The 16,667-nt window shown below is 38.8% G+C and overlaps 1 protein-coding gene across 2 annotated transcripts in view; it reads left to right on the forward strand.

Annotated features, from left to right (window-relative positions):
- PREX2 (phosphatidylinositol-3,4,5-trisphosphate dependent Rac exchange factor 2) overlaps positions 1 to 16,667 on the forward strand; it is a 302,189-nt gene that overhangs the window by 89,684 nt on the left and 195,838 nt on the right. For both annotated transcript variants that reach the window (XM_019973769.2, XM_070802636.1), the window contains exons 7-9: positions 8,222 to 8,355; positions 11,089 to 11,192; positions 12,513 to 12,662. In XM_019973769.2, the coding sequence (XP_019829328.2) occupies positions 8,222 to 8,355; positions 11,089 to 11,192; positions 12,513 to 12,662 (388 nt within the window). The remainder of the gene's footprint in view (positions 1 to 8,221; positions 8,356 to 11,088; positions 11,193 to 12,512; positions 12,663 to 16,667) is intronic.

The raw sequence follows: 16,667 nt of genomic DNA on the forward strand, positions 1-16,667 counted from the left end.
CCCTGGTAAGGTAGTTGGAATGCTTAGGGCTTTCTTTGAGTTGCTAACAGGGATTTTTGCTCAGTTTACAGACAGTTTTATGTGTGTTCAGAGTGACTCTTATGGGGTTAAGACAAGACCAAGAACGGATGACTGATGGCATGACAGTTACAAAACAGTTCCTTCAAGAATTTTGGACATTAGGAGCCTTGAGCTAATGTTGAGTAACAGCTAATGTTGGACTATGAAGAAGGCTGAGCACTGAAGAATTGATGCTTTTGAACTGCGGTGCAGGAGAAGACTCTTGAGAGTCCCTTGGACTGCAAGGAGATCAAAGCAGTCAATCCTAAAGGAAATCAACCCTGACTATTCATTGGAAGGACTGATGCTGAAGGTGAAGCGCCAATACTTTGGCCACCTGATGCGAAGAGCCAACTCACTGGAAAGAGCCTGATACTGGGAGAGATTGAGGGCAGGAGGAGAAGGGGACGACAGAGAATGAGATGGTTGGAAGGCATCATTGACTTAATGGCCAGGAGTTTGTGCAAACTCTGGGAGAGTGAAGGACAGGGAAGCCTGGCATGCTGCAGTCCATGGGGTCGCAAAGAGTTGGGTACAACTGAACGACTGAACAGCAACAGCAGCAGCTATCTGAGTCTTTCCAGGAGCTCCTGCAAACCATGCAGACTATCTTAGAGATGACACTGTTGCTCCAGTAACCAAAATTATCTTCAATGGAATCTTAATCTGGTATAACATAGTATGCATTATTTCTACTTTCGGTTGATTATTGTTATATTTCAAGTAGATCCCTTAAATATTCAGGGTCTTATTTCCCCATTCATCATACGAAGGGCATTAAAATCTCAGGTGTAACTTGTCTCTCTAGTGTTTTGTATCATTAAATTGTCATTACATTCTTTTATGTTGAATTTAAGTAAACAAACAATGGAGATGTATTGTTCTCAAGTCATATGACATAATAAAAAACCTGGCTTTCGAGCAGATTTGGTTTCCAGTCTGGACTCTAACCTTTAGTTTGTGGATAAAGCACCAGATCTCTTCAACATACAGTTTGGGTTATTACAGGGGTCAATGAAATAAGTGAAAAGAACTTTGAACACTGTAAAATGTTCTGCAGATGAGAGGTAATATTTTAAAGCTTTGGTTTAGTCGTTAGATTTTACCCTTAAGAAATCCCCTTCATTTGTCTAATCTATGCACCTGCCTACTGAAAGGGTTATCTTACTTAAGTTATATGGCCCCAGGCAACAGAAATGAAAGGAAACTTAATTTAAAAGATATTGAATAGTTCATGAGATAAATAGAAGAGCTTCCCTCTCAGGCTCGAAAGGCTGTCTAGTCAGCTGAAGCTCTTTGACAGTCTCATTAGTGCCCTAGCTAGAATGGGTTGTTTGTTGTTCAGTCGCTCAGTTGTGTCTCTCTGCGACCCCATGGACTGCAGGACACCAGACTTCTCTGTCCTTCACCATCTGCCAGAGTTTGCTCAAACTCATGTCCACTGAAGCAGTGATGCCATTCAGCTACCCCATCATGTGTTGCCCCCTTTTCTTGCCCTCAGTCTTTCCCAGTATCAGGGATAAGTTCTAATAATTTTTCCATTCTTAATGTTGCTTCGTTCAAGATATAAGATCAAAATCCAAAATTCAAATAATCTTACTTGGGTAAATTTGCTCAAGGGAGGGCAAGGGCCCTTAATTGTCCCATCAGCCAACTTCCTTTTGGGGAGAAACTGATATTCCATTTTAGGCAATCTTTGTCTCTTTTAACAGTTTACTGAAGTACTATAACCCCCATTACACAGATTTTTAAACATAAGGACTATATAGCTTAAATGTTAGTCACTGAGTCGTGTCTGACTCTTTGGACCCCATGGGCTGTAGCCCACCAGGCTCCTTTGTCCATGGGATTCTCCAGGCAAGAATACTGGAGTGGGTTGCCATGCCCTCCTCTAGGGGGATATTCCCTATCCAGGGATCAAACCCACATGTCTTATGTCTCCTGTATTGCTGGCAGGTTCTTTACCACTAGCGCCATGCAGGAAGCCCAAAATAACATTGGTGGTTTAGTTGCTGTCGTGTCCGACTCTTGCGACCCCATAGACGGTGGCCTGCCAGGCTCCTCTGTCCATGGGATTCTCCAGGCAAGAATACTGGAGTGGGTTGCTAGTTCCTTCTCCAGGGGATCTTCCCAACCCAGGGATCGAACTGGGGTCTCCTGCATTACAGGTAGATTCTTTACCAAGTGAGTTATGAGGAAATCCCCAAAATAACGTTATGCAGATTTAAATGAATATTCAGTGATGATGAACCATAGCACAGGTGTAACTGTGACCATGGAACATATGGTAAACTCCTCTTCTGTCCTGGGCTCTGGGAAGCAGTTGGGACTACTGCTCACCTAGAGGTCTCATAGAGCAGGCCCTATACTCATCTTCATCCCCGTGTCACCAGAATTGCTGTTCTATGCACTTGAGTGCCTGAGCTCAGGCTTCCAAAGTGGTGTGACTTCAAGTGTTAACAAAACACCACAATGCATCAGAATCTACTGAATGGTCCGGGACTTACCAGATGTACTCTCTCTGGGGATAGTGCCAGGGGACCTAGAAGTGTTCATAGCCCCATCGGGTGTGTCTTCTTAACTCTGAAATTTGAGCAGCATTGTCCTAGGTGCTTTGCTCTTTTCTGACGGTCTGCCTCGCTTGTTTTATTGCTTCCACACTTTTTGTTTTCTAGCTCATTTGTTTGACACCCTCATTTTGATGGACTGTAGGGCTGATGAGTGTTTCCTGGCAAGCTGATGCTTTTAACCATATCCTATTTCATTTCTGTAGCTTGGCTTCTTTATCCCTAACCCTAGCATCTCTCTTGCCATTTCCAGATAATGAAAAAGAAATTGCACATCATTTTCAAAATATCATAAACCTCATTCATTTCAAAGATAAAGCTGTGAGTTTTTGTTTTTTCTGCTACAGAGAAAGGTAGATTATATTATTTAAGTTAGAGGAAAATATGACACAACATTAGTCAAAAACAGACATTTATTAAGTGTCTGCTTGCAGATCAGATGAATTTGAAGTGAGAGGAATATTGTGATTACACAAGAGTATATCTACACTTGGCCAAATGTTTTTCAGTATTTATAATACTCTATGTATCTGTGTTTCAAGAATTTTTAATGATTTTTATCCAACATTGTCGTGGAGATAATATACAGATTAAATCATAGTATGTCAAAGGCACAGTGGCCTTTTTTTCCCATCTAAAAGATGAATCTGATATAAAGAGAAGACATTCTTTTAGAATGAGGTTTTTAGACAAATCTGTATATTTTGACATGGATTCTTTTAAGTGCATAAAGGTTTTCCTAGGAATTATTTAAATTATTCATGAAAATATTTCATGTGATGATAGGAGGTTACCATGGTAGAAGATAGGAAAGGTGATACTGTACTAATTCCTAAATTCTGCTGTTAAATGTTAAAGACATATCACCTCAGTAATAAAACTGTCTCAATAGGATTTAGTAAAACGTGCATTATGTGTATGTTGTGAGATAAACTTTGTCTCTTTTGGTATATGTATATATTGTAAGATACTCTATGAAGCATAACAGGAATTCTAGAAACTGTGGGTGGTTGGGTTTGATGTTCTTACCCCCATACAACTTCATTCATTGATAATTAAGCAGATGCTGGAGAAGGAAATGGCACCCCACTCCAGTACTCTTACCTGGAAAATCCCATGGACGGAGGAGCCTGGAAAGCCGCAGTCCATGGGGTTGCTGTGAGCCGGACACAACTGAGCAACTTCACTTTGACTTTTCACTTTCATGGATTGGAGAAGGAAATGGCAACCCACTCCAGTGTTCTTGCCTGGAGAATCCCAGGGATGGGGGAGCCTGGTAGGCTGCCATCTATGGGGTTGCACAGAGTTGGACACAACTGAAGTGACTTAGCAGTAGCAGCAGTAAGCAGATGCTTTGAGTCACTTATGGAAAGAAGTGTTGACTTCGAAGAGGTCAGTTCATCTTATTCTGATTTTTGATTGGGAGCTGATGGGAATTTATGGTGATGCCTTCAATATAATGCATATTAGTGAGAGGTTTGAGAGCTTGGCATGATGTCAGTCTGGATTAACTGAATCAAAAAGTCAAAATATTCAAGTATAGGGTAGAGGAGAAAGACCTAGGGGAACTTTGAATCAGATGTAACATGGGGTTACCATGCTGCTGCTGCTGCTGCTAAGTCGCTTCAGTCGTGTCCGACTCTGTGCAACCCCAGAGACAGCAGCCCACCAGGCTCCCCCATCCCTGGGATTCTCTAGGCAAGAACACTGGAGTGGGTTGCCATTTCCTTCTCCAATGCATGAAAGTGAAAAGTGAAAGTGAAGTCACTCAGTCGTGTCCAGCTCTAGCGACCCCATGGACTGCAGCCTACCAGGCTCCTCCGTCCATGGGATTTTCCAGGCAAGAGTACTGGAGTGGGGTGCCATTGCCTTGTGCTGATAAAATCTTGTGCTTAGTTGCTCAGTCATGTCCAACTCTGCAACCCCATGGACTGTAGCCTGCTAGGCTCCTTTGTCCATGGGGATTCTCCAGGCAAAAATACTAGAGTGGGTTGCCATGCCCTCCTCCAGGGGAATCTTCCCAACCCAGGGATTGAACTCAGCTCTCCTGCATTGCAGGATTCTTTACCGTCTAAGCCACCAGGGAATGTGTTGTAGGGGACTGGAGAAATAATAATATCACTTCTATATTCTTCATTTGCCAGCTCAATCCAAATGGTTGATTCATTTTTGGAGGTGTTCATGTTATGGGAAACCCTGACAAGCTGGAGAAGGTCCAGAGGAGAAATAGGATCTTCTAGGTTTCTGAAGTCAATTCATATCATCAAAAGGCAATGGTGTAACAGAACTTGGAAGGCAGAAGGAACATCTTAGCTATGTTCAGATTTTGGTGGACCTTTCATGATGAAGGGGGCTTCCCAGATGCTGCCAGTGGTAAAGAATCCACCTGCCAATGCAAGAGACACAAGATTTATGGGTTCAGTCTCTGGATCAGGAAGATCCCCTGGAGTAGGAAGTGACAAACTATTCCAGTATTCTTGCCTGGAGAATCCCATGGAAGGAGGAGCCTGGCGGGCTAGAGTCCACGGGGTCGCAAAGAGTCAGACACGACTGAACGACTAACTCTTTCACTTTCAACACATTTCAGCCCAGTGCTTACAAACTCCCCTGAAATTCAGCTCACTGAGATCCTTTCTGATTATGTTTGGCTTTCCAAAGAAGTTACATTTACAAAGAGAGATTGTGTTGGCCTTACTCATGGGACCATTCAGAGTGTATGTCGGTTATCATCACAAGTAATAGATCCATTTTCTATTTTGCACAGTGGTCCCATGAGTTCTTCAGTGCTTGGACAGTATCTCCCCTGAGGCTGTATAAGAGGATGGATTATAGTTAGCTCAAATTCGCATTAAATTTTCCTTATATTTATTAATGAAGATAATCACCACAAACAAGTCAGAAAATGTATTGTTGGTATTTCATTCATTTAGGAATACATCTATAAATAAATACGTACATATTTAACCTGGGAAACTATTTGGAAGACTGGTTAATATGCACATTAGTATAATACTAATGTAACAGACTATATTTTTGCCTTGGCACTTATGGACTACTGTATGGAATAATCTAAAGTGAAGTGTTTTGCACCATTTATAAAATTGCTATTGATAAAGCCACTTTTCATAATGTTTCATAGGTCCCTTGTGCAATAATCAATGTGATGTTTCCTTTTTTAAATTTTAAATTTTAAATGTCATTCTAATTTTTTTTCTAAGGAAGAGATGTATTCACTATAAATTTGAAATCATTGCCACTGCAGTTGAGATTGATGTTTACATTTGATGACAGTTTTTGCTTAATTATCGCATTGCAAAATATATGAAATTGTGTGAATGTTTGACAGATCTCCATTTCTATCCATTTCTACCCTTATGACGAAGGGAGAGAGGGAAGTATTTCAAATGTAAAATGTGTTTGTAATATAGATACCCAGACTAACACAGTGACACTGTCTTAATTAACTTCTCTTTTGGGAAGTTTCTTATTATAGTTATATGAGTTATTTTAATTTAAAATTTTAATATTAATCAGGAAAATATTCATTGTTAATATGAAAATATGAAGTTAATATTGATGTTCTCAGTTTTAAATATCAAAAAAGACCAGACATATTTAAAACAGAAGTATTCTTACAAAGCAAACTTAACAGAGCTCTACTGAAAAGTTCCCCTTTTTTTTGTTCCAACTCAGTGACTCAACAAGTTAGTTATGCTAGTTTAGTTTGTAGAAACAAATAGACTACAACACTTATGACCTGCTAAATCACTTCAGTCATGTCCAGCTCTTTGTGACCTCTTGGACTATAGCCCACTGGGCTCCTCTGTCCATGGCATTCTCCAGGCAGTAATACTGGAGTGGGTTGCCATGTCCTCCACCATGGGATCTTCCTGACCCAGGGGTTGAACCAGTGTCTGCTGTGGCTCCTACATCACAGGAAGATTCTTTATTACTGAGACACTGGGGAAGCCCAATGGCTCAAAGTAGACATTTCTGGTCAGTTCACATGACACTCATGTGTGGGTTCTGCCCAGTGGGCAGTTTCCCTTTGTTGATGGTTCAGGGGCCCAGGCTCCTTCTCTCTTGTGCTTCCTCCTCTCAACCTCCCATGATTAGCACTTGTGTTAAGAATCCGTTTGTTGCTGATCATATGACCTTCATGGGCACTCAGTAAGGGTTTATTCAATGAATGAGCATGCCAGTGCATCTTTTAATAACTGTGGTGAAAGGTTTTATGGATGGTTGCTCTCTTTAAATAGATTTTTTTCCTTTTATTTCTTCTTTTGTCTTCCTTTCCATCCTAGAAGTTGGGATAGTTGGCCTTCTGTATTCCGGGTTCTGCATCCAGAATTTCAGCCAACTTCAGATTGAAACTATTTGGGGAAAAAAAAAATTCCAGAAAGTTTCATAAAACAAAACTTGCACCAGCAACTATTAGATAGTATTTACATTATATTTATGACTATTTACGTGACATTTTGGCCGCCTGATGCGAAGACCCTGATGCTGGGAAAGATTGAAGGTGGAGGAGAAGGGGACGACAGAGGATGAGATGGTTGGATGGCATCACCAACTCAATGCACATGAATTTGAATAAACTCCGGGTGTTGGTGATGGACAGGGAGGCCTGGCTGCTGGCTGCTGCAGTCCATAGGGTCAAAAAGAGTCAGACACTGAGCGACTGAACTGATGTAACATTTACACTGTATTGGCTCCCCTAGTGGCTCAGATGGTAAAGAATCTACCTGCAATGACTTGGATTCAATCCCTGAATGGGGAAGATCCCCTGGAGAAGGGAATGGCTGTCCACTCCAGTATTCTTGCCTGGATAATCAATGGACAGAGGAACCTGGTGGGCTACAGTCCACAGGGTTGCAGAGTCTGACCTGTCTGAGTGACTAACACTTTCACTTTACATTGTATTAGATTTTAGAAACAATCTTGAGATTAACATGTACGGGGGAGGTGTGTAGATTATATGCAAATACTATGCCATTTTATCTATGCCTCTTGAGTATCCTCAGATTTTGGTATCTTTGGGGGTTTTGGAACCATTCCCCCATGGATATGGAGGAACAATTTTATATAAATTAAGACCTGCTAAAAATGGACAATTACATGTACTTTCCATTTGTTCATAGAGCTCTTTTCCCAGACCAAGGAGAGGAGGAGGAGGAAAATGAATATTAGGAACATTCATGTCATGAGTTAGTTTGAAATGATCTCCTATTTTTAGAGAACAAAGATAACATTCATTATATATGCTGTGTAAAATATGTAAAAAAATTTTAAATATTATAAATATTTAATATTTAAAAAATATGTAAAATATTTAAAATTTTTTACATATTTTACACATATGTAAAATAACTAAAGAAGACATGGAATCTCTTAAGAGGAGCTGTACCTACTGATACTCACCTGGAGGAGACTGGGAGGGAAGGACACCTAAGCTCAGTATATTAATACTTAAACTATTTGAATTTTTATCCTGTTTGTATATTGCATCTTTAAATAAAAACAGGAGGAAAAAGACTGCGTGAAAGTTTCTGTTAAGTAATCAGACATTATTTTCTCCATTTTTCCTGATTTAGGGGTCCAACATTACTGATACCTGTACAGAAATGCTAATGTGTGGAGTCTTACTGAAAATTTCTTCTGGAAATATTCAAGAGCGGGTATTTTTTCTTTTTGACAACCTTTTGGTGTATTGCAAAAGAAAACACAGGTAAGAATGTAGACAGGTAATACTTTAAAAGCTGTTTATCCACTTCACAGATTCAACATTGTCTCTGTGCCCCCATGACCTCATCAGTAAACTTCCATGTATTCTCAGCCCTTTCTCCTTGCTACTTCAAGAAAGAGAACATGATCGGATTAGAGCCAGGAAATAATTAAATTATTGTCTCTCTATCTTAATGAGCTTTTTAAAAAATTCCTTTTTTACCACCTGTGAAAATGAACCTATTTATTTCTTGTAGTATGCTCTTCTCAATTTTTTGTGTTTAGCAGCAAGATTGGGATTAGTAGATGTGGGTTTCAGGAAAATCTAGAACAGGCTATTAATTCTACCTGTATGAAGCTCTTTAAAAATTAAAAGGTCATATGGACACCAAGAGGGGAAAGGGGTGGTGGGATGGATTGGGAAATTGGAATTGATATATATACACTATTGATATAAGTATAAAATAAATAACTAATATTTATTGATATAAATATAAAATAAATAACTAATGAAACTGACTGTTTAGCATGGGGAACTCTACTCAATGCTCTGTGGTGACCTAAATGGGAAGGAAATCCATAATGAGGGGATCTATGTATACATTTAATTGACACACTTGGTTGTACAGTAGAAACTAACACAACATTGTAAAACAGCTATACTCCAAGAAAAATATTTTAAAAATGCATATTCTCTGCCAGGCGTAATCTCAGAATCACATGAATTAATTATATAATATTCCCAATAAATTTATAAAATAGGTATTTTCACTATCATTGTTTTGTAGAGAACAAAAGGTTCTCACAGAGAGGTTAAGTAACTTTCCCATAAATAATAGTTATAGAAATGAATTTTGGACCCATTCAGTTCTAATTCAAAGCCCACTTTTATTGCAGATTGTGATAAAATGTGTATGCCTCATGAAAGATGACAAAAAATAAAAGGGGAACACTTTAAGATAAAGGGATGAATAAAAAAAATAGGTAATTCAAGTTGTTTAGGTGCAATTATTTTTTCCCCAACTTTAGTCAAGTATTATTGACAAAGTTATAAGATATTTAAAGTGTACAATGTGATGATTTAATATAATACCCATTGTGAAAGGATTCTCCCACTAAATTGACACATCTATCTAGGTCCGACTGAGCGACTGAACTGAACTGAACTGATCTAGGTTTGATTATTAAAGACATCTGTTTGAGAATCAGATCTTTTTTTTATTAGAGTTGTTCCCATCCTTATATATATGACTGCCCTCAAGGTCAGAGCTTTTGCAAAATTAACTGTACAAATGATGTTACTATTCATGGTCTCATGGCTGTAACTGTTAAATAAATTAAATAATAGGGAAAGTTTTATAAAATCAAAATCCTGCTGCTTGGCAAATAACCATAATGTATGTATGCTGCTGCTGCTACTAAGTCGCTTCAGTCGTGTCCGACTCTGTTCGACCCCAGAGACGGCAGCCCACCAGGCTCCCCCATCCCTGGGATTCTCCAGGCAAGAACACTGGAGTGGGTTGCCATTTCCTTCTCCAATGCATGAAAGTGAAAAGTGAAAGTGAAGTCGCTCAGTCGTGTCCTACTCTTAGCAACCCCATGGACTGTAGCCTACCAGGCTCCTCCGTCCATGGGATTTTCCAGGCAAGAGTACTGGAGTGGGGTGCCATTGCCTTCTCCGAATATATGTATAACATGGACCAAATACATATGAATGCAGAGGAGAGAAGGGGAGGGAGCTCTACATTAATGCACTTGACAACTTAACTTTTGCTTAGTGTGTATATGTAACATGATACATTAATAATTTCAGTATATATTATGAAACATATATTAATAATTTTAGTATATTCAGTTGTTAGCATACTTTTGTCAACAAGTCAAATTAAATAGTTCAGGTCAATTGAAGTCTCTTGGATGACTAAATGTTGCTTAATCTTCTTGAATTATTTCTTAAAATCTTTCCTCTTTAATATATTTTAAAAGCAATCTCCCCTGAGTGTTCAGTGATTCAAGTATAAATATATCCATAACTGACTAATTCATTATTACAAAAGCTCATCTGAACCTGGATTTTTTTTTTTTTTTTTTTTACTTTGTGTTGCTCAGTTTTTAAGATCAAAGGCTGGTACTAGTGTACTATACACAACATTTTGAAATGTTTTAGACTATTTTATAAATAAATAGGATCCTTATGAAGGATTATAGGTATATTTGAGAGACTTATTCTTCAAGTGTACAGTTATCATATAACAACAATATGGGAAAAATATTTTAGAGCTAGTTAATGCTGAATAACCTCCAGTACAGTCCAACTCTCTTTGAAGAGGATCATAAGTATTAACTGAAATTTACCAGGAATTGAGAAAAAATTACCAGCTACTTACTGAAAATTGAGAAATCAAGTGAAATTGTGAATAACCAACTTTTAGTGTCTGTCAGAGTTTGATTGGGGATCTTTGATTTCATATATTGAGCAAAAGCATGTATTCACCCTCCCACCTGCGTGTTGTCCTTGGCTCAGGGCTTCCGTGTCTAGCACCATCTCATAGAGCAACCTGAACTGTTATGAATTTGAAGACATAAGTAAAAAATCACCAAGAGCTTAATGTTTGATATTGTTGATGGAACTAGAATCTCTTTCTCAAAGAATGGCTTAAATTATCTTGCTTTAACAAGGTTTTGCCTTAAGTTTAGTAACCATGTTTTTTGTGTGTGATTTTCTTCTTGTTGTAAGACGGTTGAAAAATAGCAAAGCATCTACTGATGGACATCGGTACCTTTTTCGTGGCCGGATCAATACAGAGGTGATGGAAGTGGAGAATGTGGATGATGGCACAGGTAAATGATTGGTAAATTTAAAATGGAATGCCAATAATAAACTCCCTTGTAAGATAGACTTTTCAATTGAATAATTCATCTGCAGTGAATTTGAGCTTAGAAATACTTTGATAGGCAGAACAGTTGGAGGAGGAAGGGAAGATAAGAGAGAGGAGGACTCTTTTAAAATGGAAAATTATCTTCACTTGAAGCATGTTCGTTTGTTGTTGTTCAGTCGCTAAGTTGTGTCTGACTCTGCGATCCCATGGACTGCAAGCGTGCCAGGCTCCTCTGTCTTCCACTATCTCCTGGAGTTAGCTCAGATTCATGTCTGTTGAGTCGATGGTGCTATCTAACCATATCATCCTCTGCTGCCCCTTTCTCCTTTTGCCTTCCATCTTTTGCTAGTCATGTCCGACTCCTGTGACTCCATGGACTGCCTGACAGGCTCTGTCCATGAGATTTCCCAGGCAAGAATACTGAGACCCAGAGATCGAACCATGTCTCCTGCATTGGCAGGTGAATTCTTTACTGCTGAGCCACCAGGGAAGCCCAAACCATGTTAAACACTAGCATCAAACACAGAGATACAAAAGTAGCTGGGAGTTTCACGAACTAGGAGTTGTGTCCATAACGTATATAGTAGTTTGATCATGATGCTATTAAAACATCCAGCTTAAGAGCTGTCATAGGCAAGCATTGAACCTCCTGGAATTAATTTTCATTGGTACAGGCTTGGAAAGCCATTCAAAAAGTAGTGCCAGATCCTTTGTATTCTTTCTTGACAACTAGTTTATTTGTGTAGTTGGCCAGAGGCCAAGAATATTTGACTTCTAGAAAATGTGGTCTGTAGTGCAGTGTTGGGCAAACCATAGATTGCAGTACAGTAGTCAGATTTGAATTGAATAAGATGGAAATTCTTAAACTGTTCATTAAAACTGAATGAAATGAAAAATGAAATGAAATGTTAGTCGCTCAATCGTGTCCCACTCTTTGCAACCCCATGGATAGGGGATCTTGCTGACCCAGGGATTGAACCTGGGTCTCCCACATTACAGGCAGATTTTTTACCATATGAGGTACCAGGGGTCCCCTAAAACCGAATAGATTTTTTAAAAAGTTCAACTGTTAATGTTGTGAATTAGGGATGTTCCGTTTTTCAGATCTGACTGCATTTAGTGTATAAAATTTTCTTTATTTTAAAAAATTTTATATTCTTCAATACACACATATAAAGATATTTTGAAGAATTCAGTGGTTTTGGAACTTTTTTGATATGAATGATTGTGTTGCTCTAATATATATTACATTTGTTGATTCACTTTACCTATTAATTTTCAGCTGACTTCCATAGCAGTGGACACATTGTTGTTAATGGATGGAAGATACATAACACGGCCAAAAATAAATGGTTTGTGTGTATGGCAAAAACACCTGAAGAGAAACATGAATGGTTTGAAGCTATTTTGAAAGAACGAGAACGGCGGAAAGGTGCGTATATGGATTGAGCATTATAATACTTTGTGAAGATTCAAATTTAACAAGAAAGCAGAAAATGGGCAAAAGTTATGAGGAAGTAGATGGTGTTTGATGTTCACTTACATTAACTAGGTGATGTTAGCCCATGCTAAAATACGTTTTGAATATTTCCAATGTTGTTCAGTTCGGTTGTTCAGTCGTGTCCGACTCTTTGCGACCCCATGAATTGTAGCACACCAGGCCTCCCTGTCCATCACCAAATCCCGGAGTTCACTCAGACTCACGTCCATCGAGTCAGTGATGCCATCCAGCTATCTCATCCTCTGTCGTCCCCTTCTCCTCTTGCCCCCAATCCCTCCTAGCATCAGAGTCTTTTCCAATGAGTCAACTCTTCGCATGAGGTGGCCAAAGTACTGGAGTTTCAGCTTCAGCATCATCAACTTTTCGCATGAGGTGGCCAAAGTACTGGAGTTTCAGCTTGAACATCATTCCCTCTAAAGAAATCCCAGAGCTGATCTCCTTCAGAATGGACTGGTTGGATCTCCTTGCAGTCCAAGGAACTCTCAAGAGTCTTCTCCAACACCACAGTTCAAAAGCATCAATTCTTCAGCGCTCAGCCTTCTTCACATTCCAACTCTCACATCTATACATGACCACAGGAAAAACCATAGCCTTGACTAGACGGACCTTTGTTGGCAAAGTAATGTCTCTGCTTTTGAATATGCTATCTAGGTTGGTCATAACTTTCCTTCCAAGGAGTAAGCGTCTTTTAATTTCATGGCTGCAGTCACCATCTGCAGTGATTTTGGAGCCCAGAAAAATAAAGTCTGACACTGTTTCCACTGTTTCCCCATTTATTTCCCATGGAGTGATGGGACCGCATGCCATGATCTTTGTTTTCTGAATGTTGAGCTTTCAGCCAACTTTTTCACTCTCCTCTTTCACTTTCATCAAGAGGCTTTTGAGTTCCTCTTCACTTTCTGCCATAAGGGTGGTGTCATCTGCATATCTGAGGTTATTGATATTTCTCCCGGCAATCTTGATTCCAGCTTGTGTTTCTTCCAGTCCAGCATTTCTCATGATGTACTCTGCATATAAGATAAATAAGCAGGGTGATAATATACAGCCTTGACGTACTCCTTTTCCTATTTGAAACCAGTCTGTTGTCCCATGTCCAGTTGTAACTGTTGCTTCCTGACCTGCATACAGATTTCTCAAGAGGCAGGTCAGATGGTCTGGTATTCCCATCTCTTTCAGAATTTTCCACAGTTTATTGTGATCCGTCACAGGCTTTGGCATAGTCAATAAAGCAGAAATAGATGTTTTTCTGGAACTCTCTTGCTTTTTCCATGATCCAGCAGATGTTGGCAATTTGATCTCTGGTTCCTCTGCCTTTTCTAAAACCAGCTTGAACACCAGGAAGTTCATGGTTCACGTATTGCTGAAGCCTGGCTTGGAGAATTTTGAGCATTACTTTACTAGCATGTGAGATGAGTGCAATTGTGCGGTAGTTTGAGCATTCTTTGGCATTGCCTTTCTTTGGGATTGGAATGAAAACTGACCTTTTCCAGTCCTGTGGCCACTGCTGAGTTTTCCAAATTTGCTGGCATATTGAGTGCAGCACTTTCACAGCATCATCTTTCAGGATTTGAAATAGCTCAACTGGAATTCCATCACCTCCACTAGCTTTGTTCGTAGTGATACTTTCTAAGGCCCACTTGACTTCACATTATGGAAATCAAATAAAAGAAAACTTTATATAGTTAGCAAAATAATTAGACTGTGGCTAGCAGTGTGTTTTAAACAGTGTCTTAGTTCTATTGAGACCGCTGAAACAGAATACCTAGCACTGGGTGGCTTATGAACAACAGAAGTTTATTTCTCACAGTTCAGAAGGGTGGTGTTGAGGGCTGTTTCCTGGTTCGTAGATGACCATTTTCTCTTTGTCCTCACCTAGCAGAAGGCATGAAAGAGCTCTCTTAGATCTCCTTAATAAGGGCACTAATCTCATTCATGAGGATTCCACCCTCATGAACTAATTACCCCAAAGGTCAACCTCCTAATGCCATTACATTGGAAACTAGGTTTCAACATGTGAATTTGGGGAGCATGCATGCTTAGTTGTTCAGTCGTGTCCGACTCTTTGCGACCTTTTTTACTGTAGCCCACCAGGCTCCTCTCCCCATGGAATTTTTCAGGCAAGAATAGTGGAGTGGGTTGCTATTTCCTCCTTCAGGGGATCTTCCCAGCTCAGGGATTGAACCTGTGTCTTCTCTGTCTCCTGCATTGCAGGATGATTCTTTACCTGCTGAGCTACTGGGGACACTATTTGGGGACATACCGACATTCACTTTACAGCAAATAGTTTTACTTGCTTTAAAATTTGTTCAGTTTTCTTTGCACTTTATTACTTTTTAAAAAATTTTACTGGAATATAGTTGCTTTAGAATGTTGTGCTCATTTCTTTTGTACAACAAAGTGAATCAGCTATACTGTATAGGTATCTGCTCATTTTTGGATTTCCTTCCCATGTAGGTCACCACAGAGTGCTGAGTAGAGTTCCCTGAGCTATTCAGTAGGTTCTCATTAGTTATCTATTTTATACATCATATCAATAGTGCATATATGTCAATCCCAATCTCCAGTTCATCCCACCTCCACCTTTCCCCCTGGGTATCCATATGTTTGTTCTCTACATCTGTGTCTCTGTTTCTGCTTTGCAAACAAGATCATCTATACCGTTTTTCTAGATTCTACATATATGGATTAATATATGGTCACACTTTATCCTTCCTGATTTCTAAAGAATCATAGAGTTTTGCTTTAAGAAACACACTTTAATAATATAATTCAGTGTTTGGAGACCTACACCAATTGTCCCTCTGTATTTAACAGTACACTGAAAGTTCCTTGGTCAAATATTTTAGTATCCTAATTATAAAATAAGGCATTTTGCATGCATATTAACTTTTAAGTGTTGTTACAATGTCACTGAATCAATGTCATGTAACTCCACAAGGAACTTGTTCACATGAGGAGGTCTAGCTCAAATTTGCTTCATATTTTTATCAAGATTTGCAAACAGTATTTGGTCTGGTGATAGTCAGTGTGTGAAGTTTACCTGCACATATTCACATTTCTGTAATTAGCCAGGAAATAGAAGTGTTTGCATAATTAACTATTTTCTTTACCAAATAATTGATGAGAAATGTGACAGTGTTTATTCCTTTCCCCAGAGATTTAGGTATAAAATATCTCATTAATGATATAATTTTAGAACATAAAGAGCTTTTCCTTCCATCTTTAGATATTTCCCCTTGAAGAATGTAAAAATTTCTATTACCTTGATTAAATTAGTCATAGTATACATTTTTATAAGAAGTTCTAAAACATTTAAAAATACTCCTTTGATTGATCTTAGATGAAGAACCAGATAGAAAAAATTTAAAACAAAGATCATGAATGCATAACTGACACTTTGGGTTTTGTTGAATCTAACAGTCCATTCAAGGAACACAGCAAATCCTTTAAAAGATAGAGTCAGTTTTTCATCAAGTTGAACCTTAGCTTTTTTTTGAACTGGCTATGCATATAAATACATCCAAGACCTAAAAAAAGGAAGAAAACAAAAAAGAAAGCACAGTCTATAACTCTACCTATGTTATTCTTAACTCTGCTTTTTAACTTATATAAGTCTGCTTATTCTATTTGTAATGGATTATTCACTGTTACTGGCAAATGTTAATGACTTCTCTATTGTAAATAAAATTTTAGTAAGAAGCTTAGTAGTTAGAAGACTAAAAAAAAAAAAAACATCCAGAAATTCTTCTGCCACATTTCTTCATCAGTCCCATCCACTGATTGTCAGTGTGGCCAGAATTTTACCTTTGGCAATGGTTGCCTCTAAATTTCCTGGCCTGCATTGCCTGTCCCTATCAGATTAACTTCCACTCTTCACTGCCAGGTTCTCAGTCTTTGTGTCCAGTCTTGTTGTCTCTCTGGAGCTCCATGCTCACT

This window comes from Bos indicus, chromosome 14 (assembly GCF_029378745.1).
Source record: "Bos indicus isolate NIAB-ARS_2022 breed Sahiwal x Tharparkar chromosome 14, NIAB-ARS_B.indTharparkar_mat_pri_1.0, whole genome shotgun sequence".
Classification (NCBI taxonomy): domain Eukaryota; kingdom Metazoa; phylum Chordata; class Mammalia; order Artiodactyla; family Bovidae; genus Bos; species Bos indicus.